The 27,787-nt window shown below is 42.8% G+C and overlaps 2 protein-coding genes across 2 annotated transcripts in view; one reads left to right on the top strand and one right to left on the bottom strand.

Annotated features, from left to right (window-relative positions):
• Cfap43 (cilia and flagella associated protein 43) overlaps positions 1-18,332 on the top strand; it is an 85,397-nt gene extending 67,065 nt beyond the window's left edge. Inside the window, exons 27-38 of the mRNA XM_028776358.1 lie at positions 413-538; positions 3,531-3,650; positions 5,654-5,761; positions 6,817-6,903; positions 7,716-7,804; positions 10,490-10,703; positions 11,709-11,821; positions 12,683-12,842; positions 15,594-15,758; positions 17,170-17,250; positions 17,843-17,996; positions 18,166-18,332. Coding sequence (XP_028632191.1) covers positions 413-538; positions 3,531-3,650; positions 5,654-5,761; positions 6,817-6,903; positions 7,716-7,804; positions 10,490-10,703; positions 11,709-11,821; positions 12,683-12,842; positions 15,594-15,758; positions 17,170-17,250; positions 17,843-17,996; positions 18,166-18,332 — 1,584 coding nt within the window. The remainder of the gene's footprint in view (positions 1-412; positions 539-3,530; positions 3,651-5,653; positions 5,762-6,816; positions 6,904-7,715; positions 7,805-10,489; positions 10,704-11,708; positions 11,822-12,682; positions 12,843-15,593; positions 15,759-17,169; positions 17,251-17,842; positions 17,997-18,165) is intronic.
• Positions 18,333-20,585: 2,253 nt separating this feature from the next.
• Positions 20,586-24,337, bottom strand: Sfr1 (SWI5 dependent homologous recombination repair protein 1). The gene is made up of 4 exons (XM_028775486.1): positions 24,257-24,337; positions 23,152-23,321; positions 22,231-22,623; positions 20,586-21,309 (listed from the first exon to the last, which is right to left on the bottom strand). The coding sequence occupies exons 2-4, from the start codon at positions 23,293-23,295 to the stop codon at positions 21,115-21,117; spliced, it is 732 nt and encodes a 243-aa protein (XP_028631319.1). The 5' UTR covers positions 23,296-23,321; positions 24,257-24,337; the 3' UTR covers positions 20,586-21,114.
• Positions 24,338-27,787: the final 3,450 nt, after the last annotated feature.

The following is a 27,787-nucleotide window of genomic DNA, read 5'->3' as shown; positions in this document are numbered from 1 at the left end:
AAGAAGAAGAAGAAGAAGAAGAAGAAGAAGAAGAAGAAGAAGAAGAAGAAGAAGAAGAAGAAGAAATAACATCCACAGAGGAAATCAGCACAAACAAGCAAACATAGTGATCTTGCTTCACCTGCAGTTGGTCAGATGTGACATTCCAGGTCTTCCTGAAGTTCCAGCTGAAAAGATACCAACATGCATCTGATTCTATCACTTCAGAGTCCAGGCTACCCTAAAACCATCACCCTCTCAGAGTCATGGGAACCCAATGATGAGGCTTTCCCCCAGCCTTCCCCCAGAGCGCTCGTCCGGTTGCTCCCGCACAGTTTCGTGTTTTCGCTGACGTCCGAGTTGGAAGGCGTTACTGTGCTGTGACATTGGTGTGTCTTCTATGTGCTAGCGTGTTCTTCCCTTGTATCTCCAGACGATCCCGCAGCCCCCTTTCATGGCCAAAGCTGATGCTCTGTGGAGTGAAGACGAGAGGAAGCAATTCAAAGAGTACGAGAAGAAAGTCAAGGAGCTGAATGAAGAGAGAGACAAGTACAGGAAGGTAGGAGGACAGAAAAGTACTATTACTTCTCTGGATTCTCTAGGTCAGTTTCTTCCTAATGCCCTCTCATGGCTTAGGGAGAGTGATTTGACCTACACTCTTTTAAGAAGTTAGAGAGGTCAGGAGAGATAAAAATTGAAGACTGGGGACATTTTATTTTAAAAAGAAATACATAATAGTTTTTTTTTAAGTTCTTATTAATGTTAACCCTTTCCATGCTGCTACCATTCAGTTGATAATTTGGGTTTTTTTTTTCTTCATATGTTTAAGGAAAACCTATTACAGCACATGCAAGACATCACCAGGGCTTACGATCCTCAGGATCTGAGGGAAGAAAAATACAGTCAGCATGATGCACGCTCAGTTCTTACTTGAGGTTTTTGTAATATAGTTCTATTTTATGTTCTCCCAGCTCAAAGAAGCAACATGCCCACATTAAAAGATCTTACACTTGTATGCCAGAGATAGGAGTTGATGGTTATTGGGCATTATGGGTAGTGCATACTCGTAATCTCAACACCTGAAAAGCAGAGGCAGGGATGCCAATAAACATCTGGGAAGTCCGAGCTGCATAGTAAGACCTCTCCAAAAGAAAGTTCATGATATATAACAGGGTGAATAATATCTATTTTTTTGTGATGGAAATGAAATCACACCACCACTCAAGACCAGATGGTACAACTTACAAGTTTATCATGAGTTATCTTTTCAGCCTTCCTTGAATAACAATAAGTTCCTTGAATCCATTGTTAACTTGCTTATAAAGTTTAAAAGCCAAAAGGCTAAAGAGCCCAAATAACTAATCTTGGAAGAAGTCAAGGTTTGGAGAGGTAGGGTAGAGAAGCCAGAAGACTGAAGGAGAGAGGTCCAGGTAGTTTTCGTCAACTTGGCACAAACTAAAGTCAAGTAGGGAAAGGATATGTTCCCATGAGATTGGCCAGTCGCCAGGTCTATAGGACATTTTTTTGATTGTTGATTAGTGTAGGAGGGTCAGCCCACTGAGGTTAGTGGCACCCTCGGGCAGGTGGTCCTGGGTAATATAAGGTAGCTGGATGTGAACCTGAAGGCAGGCAGCTGCTCCTTGGTCCCGCCTTGGTCTTGCTTCCGTTCCTACCTGATTTCTCTCAGTGACAGACGGTGATCAGGACATGTAAACCAATGTTCTTCACCAAGTCGCCTTTGATCCTGGTGTCTAACACAGCAATAGAAAGCAAACTAGGACAGGCAGTGGGGTATGAGGCTGTGTTCACTCTGTGTTTTAACGTAAGAAAAAAAAATAGTTTTTTAGTTTCAGCCTCATTTTCCTGAGGCTTTTGTCCATTGTATTCTCCAGTGAAAGCCCAGCCTGGATTCAGTTCAGTATTTGTCTGGGTTTGGTTTTGATCGCGGTGATAAAAAGCCAACAAGGAAGGAAGGACATTTTGTCTTACAGCTTGTAGTCTGTCATGACTGACAGGAAGCAGAAGCTGACACAGAGGCCATGAAAGGACTCTGAGTACTTGTTCTTCATGGCTTTTTCAGCTTGCTTTCTACACAACCCAGGACCACTTGCCCAGGGCGGCACCACTCGTAGCCCACGGGGCCCTCTCACCTCAGTCAGTAATCAAGGAAATGCCCCACAGGTTTGTCCACAGCCTCTGTGATGATGACAACCCTTCCACTCATTCCCATTTCCCAGATGACTCTTGCTCAAGTTGACAGAAAGCTACCCAGCACCTGCTCTGTGAGGTGACTAAAGAAAACAAACCAAAAACCACACAATGCAGTAGTTTTACCCTCAGTGGTTAACTTTAACCCCAATTGGATTTTTTTGTTTTTAAGCTTGTCCATGTTGGTTTTTGGTTTTGCTCAGCCTGGTGCTGTCACAATGAATCCACTCCCAGATAATCTTGTTTCGTTTCACACCCCATCTTCTTCCCTAATGTTGGACACTGGACTACTTTTTCAGTAATATAAAACCAAGTTCAGCAGGCTGGAGAGAGAAGGCTCCGCGGTTAAGAGTGCTTACTGCTCAATCATGAGGGTGGGAATTCAGATCCCAGCATCTGTATCAGGCTATCCACAACGCTTGTAACTAGCTCCAAGAAATCCAGCACTCTTTTCCGGGCTCCACATACACCCACCACACATGTATATTCAGACACACACACACACACACACACACAATTTTAGATTAAATGTCAAAACAAAATAGATTATATAAAAATTCCAAGATATTAGAAACATGGAAGGGGAAACAACATTTTTTTCAGGGCCAGATTGTATGTCTGTTCATTACTATCTGTAGTAAGAATTTTCTGGGGAGACTTGCTGCAGCTTGACCTTACTAGGCCTGCTTGATTAATGATGGTTAACATGATCGTCCTTCAGTGTAATTCTAAAAGCAAACAAACATCCAGGCTGAGGAGATGGCTCAGCGTACTGCGGAGTGCTTGTTATAGAAGTATGAGGACCTGACTTCAAATCCTTAGCTTTCACTTAGAGAAAACCAGACATGGTTGTGCATGCCTGTAACCCCAGGGATGGGCCTGGGGATGGGGAGACAGGAAGATCCTGAAAGCTCACTGGCTGGCCAGCCTAGCCTAGATGGAGAGTCTCAGGTTTAGTGGTCTCAAGAGAATAAAGCAGAGAGGGATGAAGGAGAACACTCAACATCCTCCTCTGGCCTATACACCTGTGTGTACATGCACATGTACACAGACACACACACGTACACACACACATGTACACACACATACACACACACGTACACATGCGTACACACATGCACACAGAGAGAGGGGGGAGGGAGGAAGGAAGGGAGAGAGAGAGACAGAGAAAGAGAGAGAGAGAGAGAGAGAGAGAGAGAGAGAGGAATAAAATGAAATAAAAATTCCAAACACACAGTATTTTCGATGGGTCTAGATAGTACCCCCCTGCCCTTCTGCTTTTTCCATGCGGCAAACCACAGATGCCGATGGTGACAAGCATTTAATTATCACCTCCCATTTAGTCTTTAGAAGCAGAACTGAAGAAACTTCAGAATTCTATTCAAGAGAACACACAGAACTTTGATGAGCATCTAAAGAGACTCTTTGAACGGAGAGTGAAGGCAGAGATGGTCATCAACCAGGTAAAGGAAGGTTTCGGTTCTGCATCTTGTCCTTTTAAGTAGCCTGTGAGACATCAATCCATCTCAGGAAGCTGAGCGACACACTCGCCTGGTGCCGCCTGATGCCGCGGCTCTGCACCCCACCCACCCCCTACCATCCCGGTGCGGCTACACTGTCTCCCACTGACTTCTCCAGCATCCTGATAAGTAGCTGCTTTAGGGAAAGGGAGAACCTTCTGAGAGGTTCTGAGAGAGGTGGATATGAAATAGCAATGGAAAGGTTTTCTCTTGGACTGGCAGAATGCTCCTAACTTGACGGTGGTAGCGGCTACCTAGCTGTGCGCATGCGTCAGAGCATCAGCTTTTCTCCAGTACCTGGCGGAATCCACGGTATATGAAGAATTCTTCAATAAAGCTGCTTTTAAAAAAAAAAAGAAAGAAAGAAATGCCGAGAGTATCTTCTCGTACAGATAATGGGACAGGGGATCAGACTACTAGGCAGTGTCCACAGGGCTCGGCAGCTGCTGTCACGTCTCTTCTAAGGGACAACATTTAAGAATCAAACATAAAGGGTTGGGACAGAACGCTTGCTTTGCGTGTGCACGGCTCCAGCACCAAAAATTATAATAACCATATTAATAATTATTATTGCAATTTGTTGAAACTCATCAAGTTCTTCCAAACTCCTAGGTTGATGGCCTTTTAAGAAGAAAAGGCCAGTTGCTCACTGTCTTGGCTTCCGTTTCTGTTGTTGCAGTAAAATAATCTGACAAAAGCAACTTAAGGGAGATGGAGCTTATTGCAGCTCAGAGTTTTAAGTTTTAGACCAATGTACAGGGAAGTCCAGGCATTAGCCCTGGTCTCTCCCGATGTGCAGTCAGAGGGCAGTGGATGTGCGTACTGCCTGTGTCTCTTCCTGATTTTATATGGTCTGTGATCGCCTGCCCAGTAAGTGATCCTGACCACAGTCAAGATGGGTCTTCCCCGATACATTAACCCAGATAATTCTCCACACCATACCCAGAGGCCCCTCTTCCTGTGATCCCAGGGTCTGAATTTTAAAGTCAACAGCACCTTCAGACACCGACAACAGGGGCATTGCCCCCAAACTGATAAACTATCTAATATCGATTCTGACTTTCCTGTACAAACTATACCCCTGAAAGACAAATTACAATCAGGCACATTCCTTTATAAGATATTTCAATTAATAAATTTTAAAAAGTGAGAACAAACAATGACTATTTTGCAACTCTCAGTAGATTTACTGGGCTTGTGCTTTGAGCATCCAGAGCGACAAACATCCCCAAAAGACAGTACAATATCTTGTATGCCCTGACCAGAGGACACGGAGGCACCCACAGTTTTGCCAAAAGAGTCCAACCAAGGTCTGACTAGGCTTCTGGATCCAGAGGCCAGTTTTCAAGGACTAGAAAAGACTTGAGACCCTTACAAACTGTGGTATATGAGTAAGCAGCCAGGGAGACACAAAACCCATCTGCAGACTGCTGTTCGCTGCCAATGAATTGTGAAGGAGACAAGGGACGTAAGGGGACTTGAGGATGTGACAAAATATCCTTAATGACAAGCAATGCCACTATGCCTGGGGTTTGATGTACGAATGACAGAAACACGAGAGCTTGTTATTGTTGAAGTCAAAACTCTGGTCACTACTGGGGCTGAGGATCTGATGACACCTGGATTCTGTGCTGGCAAAATTGATTTTTTTTTTAACTGAGTGTTAATGACAAGTACATTGGGCTGCACAGGACCTCATTAAACAATCCACTTGTGTTAAGTATTCCTCTGTATGTGTATTTCACTCACAGTGAAAGAAGAAATGAGGTAAATAACCAAATACTGTTGTAGGAGTCCCCACTTGACTTTTCTTTAAGGCAGCCATTTAACACATCCTCGTCTCATAAGCTCGTTTGGCGAGTGTCAAGTCTGTGTCCATCCACAGGAAGTTCTCTCTCAGCTAGGGATGCTGAACTTCAACGTTCCTCCTCCTCATATCTCCACAGGAGGAACTGAAAATAAACAACCTTGTGTTTTCTTTGCTGCTGGACGAAGAACTCAGCTCCAGGGAACAGTTCCTGAACAACTACCTTCTGAAGAAGCAGGAGGAGAAGGTAAGTCCAGGGCTCTCCAGCATCTCTGCCCCAGGTTTTGACACAGATCCACTCGGGGAGCCTTATCTGATAAGTATCCTCAACCCCACTCTGATCAGGTAATCTCATGAGACAAGAGAGATGCCTTAAAGAAAAGGCAAGTAGGGACCATTACAATTTTGGCTAGTTCATCTCATATCTTTTCTTCCGCCCTTCCTGTTCAGCCATGCTCAAGGCCAGGTTGGTCTACAAAGTGAGTTCAAGGACAGCCAGGGCTACACAGAGAAGCACCCCCTGACAGCCCCTCTCTTAAAATACAGCATTTAACCATGGGGCAGCTGTAGAACTTGATCAAGACGTGCAATCTTTGAAGCTGCTCGCTGAACATTCTCCAGGGAAAATCACCCTCTGTGGACCATGTGGTCTTCCCAAGTGTCACTGAACATAAAAATGACAAGCTTAGAGTGAAAATGTTCACATTCAGATTTAATAAAGAGATAACGAGGATCAGTGCTAATTATCAATACAGGTTTCAACAGGTTTCAACCTATGTCGACAGTGTTAATTCAGCACATTACCAACACATTCACTGTATCACAAATGACATACGTACTTTTTTTAAGAGTCTGTTTCCATGGCCAGGTGTGGTGGTGCACACCTTTAATCCCAGCACTCAGAAGGCAGTCAGGCAGATCTCTGAGTCAGAGGCCAGCCTGAGCTACATAGTGAATTCCAGAACAGCCAGGACCTTGTCTCAAAAAAAAAAAAAAAATGAAGAAGAAAAAGTCCGTTTATAACATATGCCAAGAACTTTTACAAGGCAATGTAGGACATGCCTATAATCCAGCACTATAGGGGGAACCACAAGTTAAAGGCCAGCCTGAGCTACATAACAAGGCTGTATCTGAAATATAACAAGCCTGCAGGCTATTAGACATCTTTAACAGAGGAGGAGGAGGCCATTTCAGAGACACCGTATCAATCCTGTGAGGTTTCTTCTTATTGTTAGAATCACCTATAGCTTTCTTTGCCTTGAGAACTTTCCAGTCCCAATTAACTATCTGCCAATACTGTAGACCAAGACTTCGGAAGCCATCCAGAAAGCGAGAGAAGATCTGGACGTGTTCAAGGAGCACCATGACACCATAGTGGCAGAAGACAAAGTGAGTCATGGGCACTTCCACTCGGCAAATGCAGAATCATTGCACTTGGGATTGGCCGAGGAAGCTGAACAGGACATAAGTTAGTTCCCCCGCCACTTCCGTTGTGAATGAATTTCATTCTGGGTTAGAAAGAATTTTCTTACATTTCCCTAGGTTGAGCTTTTCCTTGAGGGAAAAGAAATATGTTATCGAGGTCATCATGTTTAGGGTTCTCAAACTTGGAGTTGTGGAGCCCGTAAGTTCCCCATAAAATCAACTTAGTAGTAAGGCCAGCACTTTGTAACAGAAGCAATAGCTTGAATAACACAAAGACAACGGGATAAAATGAGGCGGGAAGGAACAGCGTGAAGTGGACTGAGCAAAACTTGTGTGTTTCCTGAGTAAACATTCTTGGGGAACACTTCTAGATGACTTAAAAAAAAAAAAAAAAAACCTATTATATAAAAAAGCACTTCTAGCCGGGCGGTGGTGGCGCACGCCTTTAATCCCAGCACTTGGGAGGCAGAGGCAGGCGGATTTCTGAGTTCGAGGCCAGCCTGGTCTACAGAGTGAGTTCCAGGACAGCCAGGGCTATACAGAGAAACCCTGTCTCGAAAAAACCAAAAAAAAAAAGCACTTCTAACACACTGACATGCTCCCAAGGAACAAATCTTTGGGAAAGTCTTTGCATCTCCATAACTTTGCTTTCAAATAACTGTAAAAACCGGGTCTTAAAGTCATACGGCTACCATGTGTAGTTTAGAAATTGCATTAACAGATTGAGAAACTTCTGTGTGTTTCTGCAATCCTGAAGGTGACGTGTTTAACCTTAGATCCTAGATCGAAGCTTCAAAAAGGAATTTTCTGACATTTCTGGTCACCAGGTGGACATCCTCTACAAACTTTTTAAACGTCGGCCAAGGTCTGTTTCTTATGCTATCAAATTGGGGTGGGGGTAGGAGGATCAGGGTCTTTTTAAAAGAACTATAAGGACCAGAGAGATGGCTCAGCAGGGCCAAGCCTGGTGACCTGAGTGGTATCCTCAGAACCACATGGGAGAACTCCCACAAGTTGCCCTCTGACCTTCACTGTGCCCCACAACATGCAGACATGTGTGCACATGCACAAAAATAAAACAATTAGCAAATAAATGTCAAAAAGCAAAATAGTTATAATTTTTTACCTTTTTCCAATCAGATAAAAATGATCAGTCACGCCGGGCGGTGGTGGCACACTCCTTTAATCCCAGCACTTGGGAGGCAGAGGCAGGCGGATTTCTGAGTTCCAGGCCAGCCTGGTCTACAGAGTGAGTTCCAGGACAGCCAGGGCTACACAGAGAAACCCTGTCTCGAAAAACAAAAACAAACAAACAAACAAACAAAATGATCAGTCAGGCCTCCTGAGGTGAAGGTGTCCCCCTTATCAAAATTCAGTGTTTTCCAAGATCTTGCTGGTACCTTATGATAGAGGACGGACTGTAATGATATCTTCTACTCTTTACAAAGAGTGAAGTGTCTATGTTCTCCTTTCACACGTGAGAAGTCGTAAATCAGGCTAGCTGGCAGACAAGCTTCCCAAAGTCATATTCCAACAAATGTACATCTGTCTTTGTGGTATCAATTGGAGTTCCGTGAGGCAGGCTTCCAAGACTGAACACATCTGAGGAAATACTGGTCTTTACAGCTAAATGGCATTCTTTATTGCAGAGCCTCCCAAAACTCGCTAGTGACTTTTGGATTTCCAGGGATTGCGAAACTGCAACATTTCCCCCAACCCATGTATTTGGCCACAAATTGCTTTTCTTCAGAAAATCTCAGAGGACTATCCTCAAGACCAAAGTTTTTATTCGCAGTGATTTTTGTAGTAAAATCTAAAATATGTTTCTAAGCTGGGAGAAGGGCTGGAATAGTTTGCTGATCTCTAAGGTAGTAAATTTAAATTTTCAAACAAATGCAATGCAGAATCATGCTGTTTGTCACAGAGGAGAGAGGTGATTTGTGTGAGGGATGCCAACTCATGCTCGCACCTCCAACAGGTTACCACGAACGCTGGGAAGTTAGCCCGGGACTTGTCTTGTCTCATGTCTTAGCTTCTCTCTCCACAGCCCTTACCTCCACTGTGTGTGTGTGTGTGTGTGTGTGTGTGTGTATGGATTTGTGTGTTTGTGTATGAGTGTATGTATGTATGTGCGTGTGCATGTGTACGGATGTGAATGTCTGTGCATATGTGTGCATGTGTGTATGTATATGTCTGTGAAAAAGACTGTGTGTGAGTATGTGTATATGTGTGTATGTATATATATGTACATGTGTGTGTAAATATGTGTGTGTGAGAGCATATGTGAGTGTGTGCATATGTGTTTGTGTATATGTGTGAGTGTGTAAATGTATGTGTGTGTGTATGTGTGTGAGTGTGTGTGTGGGTGTGTATATGTATGTGTGAGTCTGTGTGTGTGTCAGACATCAACCTGATTCCTCAGTTCCTTTCCACCTTTTCGATTGTTTTGTTACCGTTGGTTTTAGTTTTTGAGACAGATTCTCTCCCTGGCCTGGATCTTGTCAGTTTTCCTAGGTTGACTAGCCAGGGGACCCAGGATCAGCTCATCTCTGCACATCCAGTCTCAAGTACATCCCACAACAGTAGGCTTTTTCATGTGAGTGCCGAGGACTAAGTACCGTGTTTATCCTGCTCAGTACTGACATCTCCCCAGCTCAGTTTCCCTATTTTCAAAAGAGCACCTTTCCATTTTACTTTCCATCTTTTGAGGCGGGGTCTTAACTATATAGCACTGGCTGGCCTGAAGCTCAATAAGTGGTCCACACTGGCCTCGAATGTTCAGTTATTTTCTTGCTTCGGACTCTTGAGTGTGGAGGTTGCAGTGTGATGAGCTCCCAGGTTTGCCTGGGAGTGTGCTGTATAGTAAACCAAGGGGTATGTGCAAAGAGAATTTGCTTTGAAATCTAATTCTACGGTCTCACAAATCCAGAGCTGGCCCTGTCCAGTAGCTTCTCCCAGAACCCTGTCTAGAAATATGGGTGGAACCATCACTGGCTGTACATTGTCAAGTGTCTCCACAGGGAGTGCCCAGCATTCTTTGTAACCCTCTTCTCTTTCCAGCTGCACCCCAAGAAGACTAAACTAATCTATTAATGGAGACAAAAAGAGCCCTTCTCCAATTCTACATATGTCCAGGCATGCCCTACTGAAGAAAAGATACAGGAAGTGGCTATGCCAGACAGACCCAGTAGGCACTCACACTACTATTGGGTGTCTGTTGGCCTGCTTACAATACTCAGGGGAAAAAAATGATTTCCTAGCATAAGAAAAGCTTCCAGGCCCAATAATAATTACAGATGATGTAATTCTAGGGCATGTCTAGGGACTAGGGAATGAATAAACAAAGTGGGTGCCTGTCCCTGGAGTAACCCACTCACCAGCCCTGAAGTGACAAAGGAAATTATCATCCAGTGTCAGGCTTATGCTAATGGTCTGTTACTTAACAGTGGGTTTTGGTTGGTTGGTTGGTTTGGTTTGGTTGGTTGGCTGGTTTGGTTTTTGGTATTTGTGAGAGTATTAAAGGTTGATGTTCTTGTCTTGCTAATCCCAGGGTTTCCAAACAGAAAGCACAGGCAGATGTGACAAGTCTTGTTCCTTATGGAGATCGACCAGGATCTGCCAAGTTAAATAAGGAAAACTTTGCCCAGCTAATGAAATCCATGGATGAGTTGGACAATATCAGTAACATGCCAGAAGGCTTGGACCCCTCTGTCTGGGAACATTTCTGCACAACTAGACGAGCAAAAGTCGAAAATGAATACAAAGTATATAACTGTGTTTTAAATTGTATCTTAAGTGTACTAACAGGAAATAACACACCTGTCAGTATATCCAGGAAGACTAAGGTTCTCTTACTGGGTAGAAGTTAGTAATAACAATATTAACGTAACAAAAGTCACGTAATATTATTTGCAATGATGTAAATCCTCAAGGTCCAAAATGATGGCCACTAGTGCTAAGCAGTCACCGTGCACTGGGAATGGATGTGAGCAGGACTGAGATGTCCTCGGAGTAGGATGCACAGACAGATTTAGAAGACCTACCAAGAAACAAGTGAAAAATGTCTCGTTAACAACCTTCACATTGCTTATGAGCAGAATAAGATCTTGGAGAGATTGTGTTCAACAAAAAGTATTAGTAAAATTAAATCCACCTATTTCGCTCACTTCTGATAAAGTGATACAACAAAATTTAAACTGCACACACAGCTCCCGTTGCCCTTCTCCTGGACAGCGCTGCTAGAAACCATCTAGTTTTGCATAGGGTTATATTTAGCTGGCCGGAAGCAGCTTCATCCTTTGCTGGAAGAGGTGATGGGGAGGGAGCAAGGGTAAAAATCTGAGGGCATGTTTAGCTGTTGAGAGACCTGCTGCCTCCTGACCACCTCTGTCTCCTCTCTCCCAAGTCCCTAAAGTCTGTGCACATGACTTCAGATTGGCAAATGTTTATGAGTCCGGAATTTCATCTAAAGTCATGGAAACAGATGTCAAAATGGTATATATACATGTATATGATACACACATACACACACACACACACACAATTGCATACTTGATTTTCAGCAAGAGGGCAACTTGAGACTCTAAATTATTATCATGGAATGTGCCAGCCACGTTTCACACAACTCACCAGGGTTATGAAAGGATTCAAACTTCTATTAGTCTCTGAGAAAGGTGGGCTTGTTAAGATTTTTGTACGAAAAATGTCAAAAGGCAGATGTCTTCGTCAAGTGCCCACGTGTCCTGACATGCTGTGGTTGTGTTGATCAGGTGAAGCAGAAGGCAGCCTGCCTACTGGAAATGACGACTTTTCTCCGGAAGCGAATGGAAGACGATGATGCGGTGCACCACGAGATCGAGCAGGTGTTCCACGAACTCGTCCGGTAACTCAAGCTCCTCAGGGTTTTCCATTCATATTCACAGCATGAGCAGGGCTTGATTAAGAAGGGTCATCTTTGCAGAGCCAGTCTCCTGCCTGGCTGGTCCACTGCCGGCTCTGTCTGCTGATGCAGTCCCGAGCATGTGCTGAAATGTTCTATTTTTATGTCATGCACTTTATTACACAAGACTTGTTTCAAAAGAGAATTTGCCATTAATGCAAAAGCAAACTTTGGGGGCGGGGGATGGTAGTTTTATGAAAATATGCTCCTACTACATAAAAATACAAAGAACCTGTCTCTGTCACTGGAGACTTCTGGGCTCAGGATTGAGTAGAAAACCAAGCAGAATTCCAAATAATTTCTCTGTAAACACCCGACGGGTTTATGTTTTTCTTCATGGAGCCTGGGGTACTTTGTATAAAGTCTTTGCTTCAAAAGGCTGTCTGTATAGCCACATGGACAAAATCTTCTGTGAGCTTCCCAAATTCATCCTCAATATCAGTTTCAGATGTAGGATGTAGGGAGAATATGAAATTTTCAATAAAGTCAAATTTTCCACTTAAAGTATTTCTAATTCATTTTAAAATGCTTCTCATTACAGTACAAACTATATAGTTTTTTCTTAACGTACAGTAAGAGCTCACGACTGTAATTTTGTCCATATGGTTGTTTCAACGTCCAAGTAGAATTCCAGCTCAAGTGAAGAGGCACTTAGAGGGTCTTCTAGAAAGCTTCCTCTCTGGGGCGACTCTTCATGTCACTCAGGGTGCATTCCCTCAGTCAGAACTTTATTTCTCAGATAGGAGGTGAAGTTAGAAGCCTAAGCATACCTCAGACACTCCTTTGAAGTCTCCTTCCTCTCAGATTACAGGATGAGAAAGTGAGATTCCAGGTGAATTTGACAATACAAGTTCTTCTTAAACAAGGACAAGTGGAACTGGAGAATTTCCAGTTGATTCTGGAATATTCTGATGCAATCCTCATCAATAAGAATATAATTGAAGACTTGAATTCTGTGATTCGGGTAATTATGGTTCTTGAACATACTGCCTTTTGTATAAGATGCCTTACAGTGTCTCTCGTTTCCGTGGTAAGTGCACTGGTTATTTTTATGTCAATGTAATACAAGCTGGAGTCACTTGGGAGAGGGAGCCTCAACTGAGAAATTGTCTTCATAAAGAATGGGCTCTCAGTAAGCCTGTAGGGCATTTTCTTAATTAGTGACTGATGGAGGAAGCCCCTACCCATTGTGGGTGGGACCGTCCCTTCTTGGGTTCTATTGGAAAGCAGGCTAAGCCATGAGGAGCAAGCCAGTGAGCAGCTCCCCTGACCCCCAGCGCCCCATAGCTTCTGCATCAGCTTCTGCTGCAGGTTCCTGCCCTGTTTGAGTTCCTGTGCTGACTTCCTTTGATGATGTACAGTGACATGGAAGTGTAGGCCAAATAAATCTTTTCTCTCAGTTACAGCAATGATAACCTCGACTAAGACAGTATTTAATTCAGCTGTGTCAGTGTTTCCTCTCACTGGCTACCATTAGAATCACCCATAAAACAGTAGAACTTTGTAATGTGCCCAGACCTCGCTCCAAGATGTATTTTTTTAAATCTCTCTACATGATTCTAAGATACAAAAAGTTCAAAACAGTGAGGTTAAATGTGCATTCTAATACACTGTCTCAGTTAGGGTCTACCGCTGTGAGCAGACACCATGACCAAGGCAACCCTTTATAAGGACAACATTTACTTGGGGCTGGCTTACAGGTTCAGAGGTTCAGTCCAGTATCTCCGAGGTAGGAGCGAGGCAGCATCCAGGCAGACATGGTACAGGAGGAGCTGAGAGTTCTACAGGTTCATCTGAAGGTTGCTAGCAGAATACTGGTTTCCAGGCAGCTAGGAAAACGGTCTTAAAGCCCACACCCACAGTAACACACCTACTCCAAGGCCACACCTCCAAATAGTGCCACTCCCTGGGCCAAACATATTCAAACCACTACATTCCACTCCCCCATAGATTTATTCAAACACATGAGTCTATGAGGGCCATACCTAAACATAGCATAATGCAAAATGCATTTAGTCAAACTTCAAAAGTCCCCGTGGTTTATAGAAGTTTCAACAATGTCAAAAGTCCAAAGTTTAAAGTCTCTTCTGAGATTCATCCAATCACTTAACTGTAATCCCCAAAGACAGACAGAAAACCATATGGGAAAATCCCAAACTCCGCCTCTTTGAGTCTGATGTCAAAGCAGTCCTCATGTCTTGGACTGGATCCAGTCAGGACACAGACATCAGAGACTAATACAATCATTGGTGTGGCCTTCTTAAGGCAAACAAATCACCCATTTTCCTCTACCCGTCTCCTCTGTTCTGTCTCTGCAACTCTTAGCTCCGCCTCCCTTTCCCCTGTCTCCTAGATACCCCGAGAGAAGAGATCCCAAGGAGTAAATTTGTGCACAGTGTCAACTACTTGACAGTGGTGGTCTAAGTAGAGGGTTAAGGAAGGGGTACCACTTGTGAGCGTGCAATAACAGGACACGGGTACTTAAAGACACTAAGTACATCCTACAACACCGCCTGAGGGGAAGGTGGAAAAGGAGATGGAGCTTTAAAACAGCGGATCTCCACCTCAGCACGCTGACATCTGGGACAGTGTATTTTCTACGGGGACTGCTCTGTGCAGGCCGATTAGCAGTATCTCTGACCTCCACTCACGATGTACCAATAGCAACCTCTCTGGCTGTGTCAATCCCCACACAAACCAAAGCGTATGACCCTCAACTGGTCAACATGCTCTCCCCGGCAGAGAGCTGTTTGGACTTAGAGAGTATTTTAGCTACTGACGGCCAGATGAAACGGATGAGCGTATGTGAGCGTAGGAGTAGGGTGATGGAGATACAGTTGTAAAAGATGTGTAAAGGTAAGGAATGCAAGGAGTCGAGGGACCAAGCTCTGGGCAAAGGATGAAAATGACAGCAGAACGTGGTGGGGCATAGCTTAGCTGCATGAGCTTCAGAAAGCTAGATTTTGAAAAGAGGAGAAAAAAGAAGAGAAAGAATAGAAAATGATAGTGGGTAGTCTTCTTACATAAATTGAATGCTTGACTGACAGTACAGCCCAGGCTGGCTCAGAGATCATTATGTGATCAGAGCTGGCCTCATACTTAGAGCAATCTTCTTGCCATAGCCTCCAAAGAACTAGAATGGAAGGTAGGGGCCACCAAACAGGGCTATAAATTCATTTTAGAGACGCAGTGATTTCATCTTACTGATCTTAGGACCATTTTTATTTAAATAAAATTACTATCTGTATTAATGTTCCTTAATTTTATTGAGATCATGTTATATTAAATATCAAGTTAAGTATTTAATAGTTTAGTTGATAATTAAAGTTGATGTGTTAAATATTTAATCTAAATGTTATTTATCTGTAACTATTTCTGAATTTCATATAGGTTATTAAATAACCTATATAAATATATTGAAGATACGCATATATAACCTAATATGAATGCATGGAATAACCATTATTCCAAGTGAAGTATAAAACAGCAGGGTGTTTAAGTGTCATATCTGACAGTTTTCTTTGCTACTAGCTACCAGGTAGATGTTGGTATGCGTAGTCATGTTAACCACATGCGTTATCCAGAGGATCAGCTGAGAAGACATTATGGCTTCCAAACCCATACAGGTTATCAGATTAAGTCTTAGAGAGCAGCTTCAGATGTTCTGCAGTCTCGAACACAGAATCAGAGCATGACTACTCATTTACCTTTTTAGACTCAAGGGCAAAAGAAAGTTGCTAGCATGATGGAAAGTAAAGACGTCCACAAAGGAATTTATCAGATTGAGTGGGAGCACAAGAAGATGGAGATGGAGATGGAGGATCTAAACCAGAAGGCCTGGGATATCCAGATGCTGTTCTTCTCACGAGATCGGCAGAAGGCAAGTCTTCCCTGCGCCAGCATGCGCGCGCGCGTGCGTGCGTGCGTTCATTCACAAATACTTACTAGGAAGCCTCCCTAATGGCCGGCGTATGCCAAACCAGATCTGTGAACACAACTAAGTTTTTTCTTACAGCAGTTTAATTTACTAATTCCATGACTCTTTTTCTTACTTATTTCCCATCTCTCTAGAGACTCACTCAGGCTTAAAAATTTGAGTCAGCTTTGGTGTCTTTTCTGTACCTGTCTTTCCCAGTTTAGTTATTTACCTTTTCCTTGTTTTCTCTGTTTCTACCGATGTTCAGTCAGTCCTCCATTTTCACTGGTTTAGAGTAAGATACACTGTCTTTCAGCTAGTCTCTAACTAGTCTCTTGGCCCGGGGTCTCTCATACCCTCATTCATTCTCATTTTGTCCTCCCCCGCCTTCCCTCTCAAAAGCCACTTAGTTTATTATTTTGTATACTGCTCTCACACTGAATTCCGACTTAGTGCCAGTAACATCTACTCAAATATTTTTAAACAACCCTCTTTAGCTACCAAATAAGCTACAGAGTCCCTAGGGGGACAGTGTCTTTGAACTTGCCTTTAGGGCAAGGAAGAGGAACCGATGCCGATATACCTCTTATTCATCCGTTTTCTCAAATGACATGGAGGAGGGAAGAAGGGAAAGGTGTGTGTGTGTGTGTGTGTGTGTGTGTGTGTGTGTGTGTGTGTGTGTGTGTAGGCTAATGACCAGCATTGGGTATCTTTCTCAGGAATTTTTCCATGTATTTCAGCTAGACTGGCTGACCAGCAAGCTCCAGGGCATCCGGAGTGCTGGGGTTAGAGGCTTCGAATGGGTGCTGGGAATCTGAACTCAACTCCTCATGCCTATGTGGCAAGCATTGTTTCAACTGAGCCATCTCCAAGGGCCCATATGGATTAGCCTTTGTTCACAGGTGCTCTTCAACCTGGAACACCTCTCTCTCCTCCTGTTTCTTCCCTTCCTATGTCCCTTGTCCTCTGACCTCCTTTATCCTATCTACTTGATGTGTCAGCATTTAACTTATGCCACTTTCTCCTTGATTTCCCAAATCTAGAGAAACCTTAACCCCTCACAGACTGGCTTTTTGAACACGTGACATATCTTCTGGTACCTAATGGTTTCTGTTTGTCCTTTTTCTTGACGGCTAGGTCACATAAACAATATGTTTGGTGAGTTAAATGAAAAAAATTAAGTATTTGCAATGATTAACACATAGATGAGTGTACTGATAGCTAAACACAAGTAAATATTATAGCACAAAAAACAAATTAATCTTTACAGATATTTGCTATAAAAAACTGTAATTTTCCAAACTGTTTATAGTTATCTAAAAGAAATAGAAAAAAATTATCCTTACATGTATTGTCTTATTTCCTTTTTTTAAAGTACCTAAATGAACCGAACTACGAGAATGTGATTGCCATTCAGATTGGAATAATGGAGCAAACGATTAGTGTTATAGATAAGGTCAGTCTCAAGCATATCAATGATTACAAAGCAAACAGTTGGGAATCGTGTGGACAAAGTAATGTTTCAGTCATGGACACAGACAGAAACTAACAGAAACTTGATAATTTACTGATATTCATGAAAATCAGAGGTCCCCGGATGGTGTCTTTGTAACCATAGCCAGTGATAAGACTGCAGCATTTCTCTGGTGGGAATAATCTCTGGGGATTTATGTGGATGAATGTGGATTTGCTTTCACAGTAAATTTGAGCCACACAAGTACTAATTGTTTTCCTGGCATTTTGGATTTTTTTGTCTTAGAATAACTTGGTAACAACTGGCCTTACTATACAGCGTGTAAGATTGAAAGTAATTGCCAAGGTTTTAAAATGTTCATTAAGACCATATAAAATCTTATCTGAAGTGTGGTATTAACATTCTATCTTTTAACAAAACAAAACTCCTGAGTGTCTACTATGGACAGCATCCAACAGACACAGGGGATATGTATAGTATTATCTTAGTGATGATAAAGTATTTTAAAAGTGAAGATGGTTTTATAAACTTTTTTCAACATTGTTTTGGGGTTTCATGGGGACAAAAATTTCAGAATCATAAGAAGAATGTAGAAAACTGCAAAAAACTACTCAAGAAATTGGGAAAATACAGCAATCAGAAAGATGTAGCAAATTATACCCTAAGCTGTAATCTACGGGAAGAACTGGTGGCCGTCTCAGAGAGACAAGACATTTGCAATGAAATAGGTGAGCTCTTTTTCTCAGTCAATTAAAGGGATCCTAACTAGTTTCCCTGACAGTTGAACAACAGTCAGCTACCAGCAGCCCCTTCTCCGGGACTGATGTTAATCTTAAGTGTTGCTTCTGTATAGAAAGAGTTGGTAATAACTACTTCCATTCTGCATTTCTGGATTAGGCTCTAAGCTGACCTGTGAGAAGATTGCCAGAGAACGCTACGACAACCTGATGAAACAGCAGAAGCTGACCAACATCTCTAAGCAGCAAGCTGAGCAGATTTCAATACTGCAGGCTGAAGTTGAAAGACTGAGGATGAAAACATTCCCTGCTCTTGTCCCAATGTAGAACACCAGCAGGAACAGAGCAGACCAATGCCAAACTGACGTCACTTAATGTCACTTAACGTCAGAAGACTTAAGTAGGTCACCTCTCAGCCGCATGGTTTTAATAATACAGTTTAGGTGGTTACTCAATATAGTTACTTGTCCTACATGAATAAATGAGTAAGCTATCATAAAGTGTCATTTGTATTTATTAAAGAACAATGGTTTTCGGCCAAGAAACACTGGATTGCAAACTATGTTTTGGAAACAGTCTTCCTTCCTTCCCTATTGTAACAGAACTCAAGGGTTTTTTTTTTAACCCTAAGAGGGTTCAGCAAACAAGTGCTCATTCCCTTGGAATAGTTCATTCTACTCGTGTAGAATACACTAATTCTGTAAGATAACTCGCTGCCAAACAAAATCCAGTCCACCCTCCCACAGCTGTGGTCTGCTGATTCCAAGTGACATCCTCAGGATCACTTACCATCTCCACGTGATATCAATGTCCCAATTTTCTGCAATTTATAATCTAAATTTAAGCTTAACGTGCGTCACCATATCTAATGTATACTCGGATGGGTAAAAGAGTAATCAAAACACATCTTTCGTTTAGGAGCACACTCCTGTAACTCCGAGATCACTAGAACTGGCTGCCAGTCTGGGTTACGAGACTACCTCAAAAAATGAAAATTTCCACTTAGTTTGTTTTGCCCTATTCTGGTGTATTAGTTTTTCTTATTTTATTTTACTCTTATCTCTAGAAGCCTGTTTTAGTTCTCTAATGAGACAGAAAGAGGGTGGATCTGGATGGGAGGGGAAGGAGGAACTGGGAGTAAAGGGAAGGAAAACCATAATCAGAATATATGTAAGGGAAAAAAGCTATTTCCAATAAAAGGTAAAAAGTAATACTACTATCTATCACAGATGTGAAAAAAGTAGGAAAGGCATCCATTTAGAAGAAATTCTCAAGGTCTATTAACTGATTTTCCCATGCATGCTCAACACTTCGTGTGTGAACAGCAGGACCACCATCTCTGCTGACTTCCTCACGACTAGAATGATTCTAAGGCAGTCAGTTTAGATGATTTAGCAGAGAAGCCATTGATAACATGTCCTGTATGATTTCTGGGAGGCTTTTCGAAAAGCACAGAGATAGGATCAAGAGGGTGTGTAAGGTAAGAGGTACAGGCACTTTATACTTAGCATAGGATTGCCAGGTCTTCAACAACTGCAGAGTCAACCATGGATATACTAGATTTGGTTTTTCTCTTTGCTAGTATTGCCATTTAAATGAGTTGCCTGAATACTCCATTAGCTAAATGAAGTCCTAAATTTAACAGGCTAATTCTGGTCTTAATGGACCAAACAGCCTGTGCCACTTCTGGCTTATCACCAACTCTAGGTGATGCTCCTTCCTCAGCTGCCTCAGCTTCAAAGCATGGAGAAGCTGAGCCTGGGGGACGACTTTCCAAAGATCCCTTCCAGTTTAGTGGTCTGACGGGTGCTTTGGAAGGACTCTAAGCCATCCATCAACACTGTTCACGGTACCAACTCCTCTCAACTTCTGCTGGACATCAATTATGTTCGTAGTTTTTTACAGTTCATTACCAACTAGTGATATAGTCAATTAGGTCAGGCATAGTGTGGCCTTATGTAGAGAACAGATTCGCAAACGCAGATGGCATGAGGGGATTTATACATGTATACAGTAGTTGGGTATGTACAGGTTTGAATCCCGTTGTATCAAACAAGAGTTTTTAGATCAGACAGGAATGGATGTGCTCAACTAAAAGCAAAGTTCTTGGGAGAGACTCTAGAATACTGCCCATTTAGAAACTAATACTTTTTCTAGATCCCAAAGCAGAAATCATGAAGGCTCCAGGAATGATTAGCAGATAGAACTAGGAAGCCACAAAGCTCTCCCTCCATCTACCTGTCTATACAGACTCGCTAAGATGCCGGCCCTGTGTTTTCCAAGTTCATACAATAGCTACAGCAACAGTCACATGCTTTACCCATGGGCTCTAAATTCTCAGCAGCTGGGCCAGCTTAGGTCACATCTAGCTTCACATATAGCTAAGACGATAGGTACCCTAGTTATTCAGATAGGGCTCTGGCTGAGAGCTATGAACTCAATACCACAGATAAAGCTACAAAGGCAACTGTGAAGAACCTTCCATGCCAAGAACACCTTCGTATAGGAAATAAGGATATGAAGCATCCCAAGAAACAAATGCTCATTTTAGTAAATGGGGAAAATGAAAACAAACTGGAGAAAACTGTAGCCATGTAAGTTTAATTAGTTGCTAGATTAGCAGACAGATAACGTTAAGCAGATGAGGATAGGTCCATAAACTTAGGAGGGGCAGGTTACATTTATGCCACTTGAGGTTTAGACATTCAACAGACTACTTTTTAATACTGAATATAAAACCTCTTGCCCCACCCACCAAGTCAATGTATTAACCCTGGTTTCTAAAATTATCCAAACTTCCTTTTAAACACAATTTTAATTTTTCATACTTAAATATTTTCTTTAGCAAACATATCCAAAATACTAAGCTTCACTTTATAATTTTGTGTCAGAATATCCCAAACTGTTCAACGTTCCTCCAAGCCACAACAGCTTAGAGCTTTTTTTTCCCTTTAAAACATTTCTCTTTTCATTGCCATTCTCTAAGATATTCTGTAAAGGGGCCAAGTGTACAGCTCAGGAAAAGAGCCCATTTTTTTGAGGCCCTGGGTATGATTCCATCACCCCAAGAAGAAAGGGGGGAAGAGCCTGAAAAAAAACCAAAACAGTATCAAACCCCTGTAAATTCTTCTTCATGTCTATTATAGTGCAACAATTTGTCATCTATCCCATAGTAGTCGATCAACTCGGTGAGGGTCAGTTTCTCATCCTCATCCTCCGACATGATCGACTGCAGCTCACGCAGCAGCCGCTGGCCACATTTCCTCCACTTCTTTATTAAATCCTCTAACTCAGTCACGTCATTCTGAAACAGAAAAAGTCCGTCAGTAATCAGATGTGATGCATTTTAACTTACACCATCAAAGTGACTAAACTAGTTAGCTCCTGTCTAACTTTAAAGACCAGTAACACAGGCATAAAGGGCAGTACAAGCTCTGGGCAAACTTTAACCTTAGGAGAAAAATTATTAAATTCCCATATTAAATGCAAGAACAAATTGAGGTTCTCAATACACTTTTTGTATTATAACTATACTTTTAAGATATGATGCTATGTTGAACCTTCCTAATTTTTCTGTGAACCACAAACTGTTTTTAGAGGTAAAAATATTCAAGTTTAAAGTATTTTCAATATTTGGAATCAGTTAAATTTAGAAAAGTCCTAAAAATCCAAAACCACACATAAGATATGCTATTCTGTCATTTACTTCAGTTTTGGGATAGAATGAGGTGACACATGGGTAAAAACCACACAGATAATAAATGTCTCCTCCTTCCAGACAGCCATGTTCTATTTTATTCAATGTGTGTGAGCTGAAACCTAAAATGCATGTTTTCTCAAATAAAATGCCTGCCATTTTATCAGACACAGGATCACTAAAGTACAGCACCCAGCACTCTGGTCTATTTTTAGTCCTAACGTCATCCCGTTCTGTTCCCACTCACCTTCATCTAACACCTCACACTTCTCATCTTGCTACTGGCCAGAAATTAAAGCCAGAACACTTCACCTGTGCATTAAACAAAAGCCACAGCTTTCAAGTTTTACAGTGTTGAAGGGGTTCTCTGCCTCACTCTGAACCAATTACTTCTATTTCAGTCAAAGCTCTTGTAACCCAGGTTTCTGTTATTTGGCTTCCTGTCTATCAGACTAAAATTTACTTCCAATTTTTGAAATTACTGCAATTTATGTAAAAATAAGTCAATGGTTCTGAAATTCTTCTCACCTTTATCCTGTACATCTTGACTAACTTTAACCTCCGAAGAAGGTCTTCCTTCTCTTGAACCTGCCTAGTCAATTTTGCTTTTTCTTCCTTTAAACTTTGTTTAGTCGTCTTGGTCTCAGCATCTTTTTGGGTGGCACTAGATGACCCAGTGTCAGGTGACTCAGAGTCACATGCACTTTTACTCTCTGAGCTCTCTTTTTCAGGTTCACTGTCTTTGTTTTTCAAGCTTTCTTGGGCCTTTGAACAATTTTCTTCTTTTGAAGATTCTCCTGGTTCTGGAAGGGTCTGATCACTTTCCTCATTCTCAACCTTAATACGCTTCACCACACTACAAAAAGACTGAGATGAAGACCTTGCTTTCTTTAATCTCTCTTTAGGTGTTCCAGTAATAGGCTGAAAAAGACATAAACATCAAAAATGTTAATATATCCTTAAGTAAATCAATCTATATTAGAAATAAAGGCTACACGCATCTATGATAGATACACTGGATGGCTTTCTGTCTCCACAAATCTCAAGCAAGCATCACCAATGTCTCTAATCTAAGAGGCTACCTTTAGTCTTACTTTAGCAAAGTTAAGTAAAATAGGACACGTTTCGCCCATCATTAGCAGCTAGTATTTTCCTGACAATACTAGAAATGCTTCAGAACTATAAACTAAGGAAAAGACCTGCTACCAAAGACTTCCTCCTAAGAAATACTGTACAGACTCAAGTTTCCTGAGTTTGGAGCACCTCAATAACCTGATAAGAAATTAAACAAAATGAACTGATTCAAGAAGAAAATCTTGGCAGTTAGAAAGGTATGGGCTATACATTAATTCACACTCCCGTATCCTCAGGACTATCACTATCAGAATACTTTGAAGCACAGAACAGATTGGGGGGTGGCAGAGGACAGACAACACAAGATGTTCATACTTGCTTTCCTGAACTATTCGAATGGGGTGATGGTGGATTCTCACTGGTCTTAGGAGTGTCAGGTGAAGTCGGGGGTGATGGTGGATTCTCACTAGTCTGAGGAGCATCAGGTGAAGTAGATGCTGAATCTGACGGATTTTCCATCTTGGTAGTGATCTCCTGATTTCCTTCTAAAAAGGAAAAGACACGAATGATAATCAAATTAATTATCTCAAAACAGACCTCAATTTTTCTCAACAAAATTTTCTTCAGTGAATTAAACACCAAAAAAAGCCAGCAATTTCTTCCAATTATATGTAGCTGTAATTTATTCTAATTCTTTTCATATTTTTCCATTTACCTCTCCACACGGGGAGTAACCAAGTTTTGTTTCTTTCAAGACAAATAAACCGGCTAGTATCTCACTGACTCTCAATTTTCTCCTTCAAAACATCTCCAAAAATTTGCATTTCGGGCAAGGGAACTAACTATACCTAGTCACGAATTTTAATTTTTGTTATAATTTCGTAAATAAAAGCGATACAGTCCGAATCTTGAATCTTAAAAGCTTTGTGCTTAGAACCAAGAATGAGTGCCGAGGTGTCAGAAAGCATCTTCTGCCCCTTTGGGTTTACTGGGGTCAAAGCCTCCGCCCTTCTCCCCCCACTCCGCCCCACCTTCTCCGCCAAGCCCCGCCCCTCTCCGCCCCACCCACTCCTCCGCCCCCTTTCTCCCTCACCCTCCTCACCACAGAAAGCCCTCCCCCCTCAGCTCCCCTCTTCCTCCACCCCGTCCCTCTCCTTCTTCCTTCTCCACTCCCTCGGTCGCCTCCGCACCACAGAAAGCGCTCTCCTCCAGCTCCCTCCCGCGCTCTTCTCTTTTCCAACCCCCGTCTCCCTCCTTCTCCACTCCCGCCTCCTCCCTCACCACAGAAAGCCCTCTACCCTACAGAGCAGGAGGCCGAGCTCCCGCGCCGCCCGGAAGAGCTTCTCTATCAGATAGTCAGGCACCCGCAAGCCTGCCGCTCAAGCCAGCACCAGGGACAAAGCTCAGTACCTTCGTCAGCCAGGCTCACAGCACAAACACAGCGTACACACAACCAGCGTAGCGCCCGCAGTACACTGACCTCGCCCCGGGGGCGGAGCCCCACCGCAGGAGAGCCATACGATTGGCTAGCTTGACCGTAGCGGGCGGATGTGCTTGTACAGCTCCGACTGCGCGTGCGCCGAGGGCCGCGCGCCTCAGCCACGGGACGGGGCGGGGCCAGGCGGGAGGCGGGCACGGCTCGTGATTGGCAGGACTGGCCGGCGCGCTCCAGGGCTCGGCTACGCGCGCGCGATCCCCAGCCTTAGGGTGGCATCCTTGGAAAAACGATGTTAGGCCTCTGGACGGGCCTGAGGGGGGCGCGCTTCCGCTCGCCACTTCTTTTGCGGGTTGCTGTGCCAGCCGCCTTCCCAAGCAGTTCTCCGGGGAGCTGCACCATCTGGGTAGCGCGCCCGAGAGCACCGCCCCCACGCCCGCCCCCTGGCAGTCTCCGCTTTCACCACCGCAAAGGCTTTTCCTTAGACGTGGCAGGGCCGGAAGTCGTGGGGCCCGTTCGCCTCCCTGCTGGTGAACGCCTCCTTAGCTTTTTGTGGTCGCAGAAGAGCGGTCTGGAAGCAGGCTTGATCGGAATCTATCCGAGCGTCTCCGCACGTGCAGTAGAGAGCATCCCCAGCTTGCCTCGCTGTCTCGCCCCTTTATTTTGGTCCTTGCCCACCCCTGTTTGGCTTCACATGTTTTGGTCAAATCTGAGAAAATCTAACCTAAGGAAATGTATTATGGCGCAGAATAGGAAGCAGGGCAGTCGATCCGACCGAGTCGGTCTAGGATTCAGATGTTTGAGAACTAAACCCCCTGCTAGACCCTTGGGGGCCCCTGGGAGGCCCCTGCTAGACACTGGCTGGACTCCTGGAAGGCCCCTTGCTAGACCCTGGGGGGCCCCTAGGAGGCCCCTTGCTAGATTCTGGGGGCGCCCCGGGCTCGACTCCTGGGAGGCCCCTTGCTAGACGCCGAGGAGCCCCTGGGAGGCCCCTTGCTAGATCCTGGGAGGCTGCACCGCCTTCTGGTGTTCAGGATGTTCTGTTGCTATGCAACAGCAAAATGAGCTAGCTTGGGTGGAGCAATGGGTGTAGAGAAGTCAGCTGAGTAACTTGTGAATCACTGGGAAGTTTGTAATAGGGGACAAATCTCTTTCCGAATATCTGCTAATGGTGGCTTTAAAGTAACCCGAAAGAAGTGGCTTGCGTCCTAAGCAGTCAGTTATAAATACAGAACCTAACTAAACTTAATACGTTGATTTGATCTGCAAATGGTGCAATTGCCTGGATTCTAGTCCTGGCACCGTGGTGTTTTATTTGGTTTGTCTTTGTGTTTTTTGCTATGGAGTGTATGTAGTGTGGCCATGTACCTCAGTTTGATGATTCGGTAAATGTAAACAATATCTACCTCCTAGAGACAGGGAAATTAAATGATAATTTATGAGCGGCAGTTAGAATAATGCAAAATAGCAAAGAAACATTTAACAGCTCTTCTCAAGCATATCCGTCATTCCCTAATTAAAGCAATGTATCACAAGCTTCTACCCCTCACCTTTCCCCAAAGCACACTTTTAAAAATATGATATCTAAAAATTTTTAAATATGATATCTACAATATCTATGGTATATAAAATTCCACACAAGCCGTAAATACCCCAAAACTTCAAGCCTTCACACATGACCATTAATAAATTAATGTGCCACTCCTAAATGTTTAAGAAACATATAAATTAACCTTTACACACTTTAGAACAGCAACAATAAAATTCATGATTTGGGCGAGGGGGGTGTTGCTTTGTTTTGTTTTATGGTTTTTCAAGACAGAATTCCTCTGTAACCTCCCTGGTTGTTCTGGACTTCCCTTTGTAGACCAGACTGGTCTAGAATTCACAGAAATCCTCCTGCCTCTGTCTCCTGAGTGCTGAGATTAAGGGGAAGGCAATAGCATGCAGGATTTTATGATACAAAGTGTTACCAACTCACAGATCACTCGGTAAGTAACTTCTTCTCATTTTTTCCTTCATATGAGTTCATCTCATTACAAACAAGGCAGACTTCCTCGCCTTGACCCTTGAAGCACAATGCACACTGCATATTCAGGATGCCTTGAGGCGGAAGGGTGAGTTGTTTTTATAAGTCTAAAATCAGCTGCTCCCAAATTCTTTCATTATTACAGCCTAACCTTAGAGCTGGTCTTTTACTGACTACATAAAGGAAAACGACATCTTGCCTTGCAAATGTTCTGACTTGTTTTTATGTTAAACTGATGTAGCAAAGTAAGACTGGCCAAACTTTCAAAGGACCTCTGAACTAGCTCTCAGGAAAACCTGTTAGCTCAGAAAGAAATGTATGTCTGTTGGCCGTTCGTTCTTCTGTGTGCTTTTTTTATGATCTTCCCATATGTTTGTATTTTACTTACCATACTCAATTTAGTGCAAAAGATCTGGAATATGTATAAATTGCCCCTACACAAATGGAGACATGGCTCTGTGATAAGATGCTTGCCTGCCATTCATGAGGTCCTATGTTTGTTTAAACATTGGCCCTGAGATGGGGGACAGGGACTAGAAAGTAATCATTAGAGCTTCCATGTGTCTTTAGACAAATATTTTCATGTCTTTAGTGACCTGAGATCTATTTGCCTACATAGAGTTTAGTATTTGTCACACAGGACATTTTTACTTTCGTATGAAATTTTCAAGTAGCAAAAGGTGTGTTCTTCTGAGCCAGAGAACAAAGCTTCCTTACCCTACCACAGAGAACAATGGGAGAGTTGTCCTAGGATTCACAGATAACAGTAATTAACTTCATCTGAAGTCAGACTTTCTCTGTGTTTTTTTTGAGTTTCTTCAATTCCCAAGGCTACCGTCAACTCCATTATTATTCACCAGGGAGTGGTAAAATGTGTCTTCCATTCGAGCTGTGATTACTGTTGATGGATGATGACATGGACCTAGAAATCTTTATGAGGTTTTGGTTTTATTATTCACTTTTAAGTGTAAGAAAACAGTGTTATGTAGTCTTTCTCCCTCCCTCCCCTGCCCCTGCTCCCTGCTTCTCTCTTTTTTTCTCATGCAACAATAAAGGTATTTTAAGCACAATTGAAATGTTCAGTAGATTTGTTTTTCTTTTCTTTTTTTTTTTGGGGGGGGGGGTTGAGACAGGGTTTCCCTGTGTAGCCTTGGCTGTCCTGGAAATCACTCTGTAGACCAGGCTGGCCTCGAACTCAGAAATCTGCCTGCCTCTGCCTCCCAAGTCCTGGGATTAAAGGCATGCGCCATCACTGCCCGTCAAAGATTTATTTATTTTTGTATTGTTTTTCTTTTAACCTTACAGCTGTAGCACTTTTTAAAATCCTAGCCTGAACTTAGGATAGTTTATTTCATAGACTTTTCTATGTTGACAAAAATTTTGTCTCATGAAGAATAGCCTAAGGATTTTTTCCCTTAGATATAAACACTTGCAAAACTATGATTATAAACCATTTAAGTGAAGAATTACATAAAACTCACATGATAAAGTTGATGTATAGCACAAAAAAATTTAAATAGGTTTTCTTAACTATTTACTATGACATT

The sequence above is a fragment of the Grammomys surdaster genome, unplaced genomic scaffold (genome assembly GCF_004785775.1).
Source record: "Grammomys surdaster isolate TR1022 unplaced genomic scaffold, NIH_TR_1.0 66, whole genome shotgun sequence".
NCBI classification, from domain to species: domain Eukaryota; kingdom Metazoa; phylum Chordata; class Mammalia; order Rodentia; family Muridae; genus Grammomys; species Grammomys surdaster.
This window is presented reverse-complemented; position numbering and strand designations above follow the sequence as displayed.

What these genes read in the sequence shown, in the direction of transcription:
- Sfr1 (XM_028775486.1), bottom strand. Translation starts at nt 23,295, where the DNA reads ATGGAAAATCCGTCAGATTCAGCATCTACTTCACCTGATGCTCCTCAG. An exon ending in CGAATAGTTCAGGAAAGCAA is followed by an intron (nt 22,624 to 23,151) that starts GTATGAACATCT and finishes TGTCTTTTTCAG; the next exon opens with CCTATTACTGGAACACCTAA. An exon ending in TCAAGATGTACAGGATAAAG is followed by an intron (nt 21,310 to 22,230) that starts GTGAGAAGAATT and finishes TTTCTGTTTCAG; the next exon opens with AATGACGTGACTGAGTTAGA.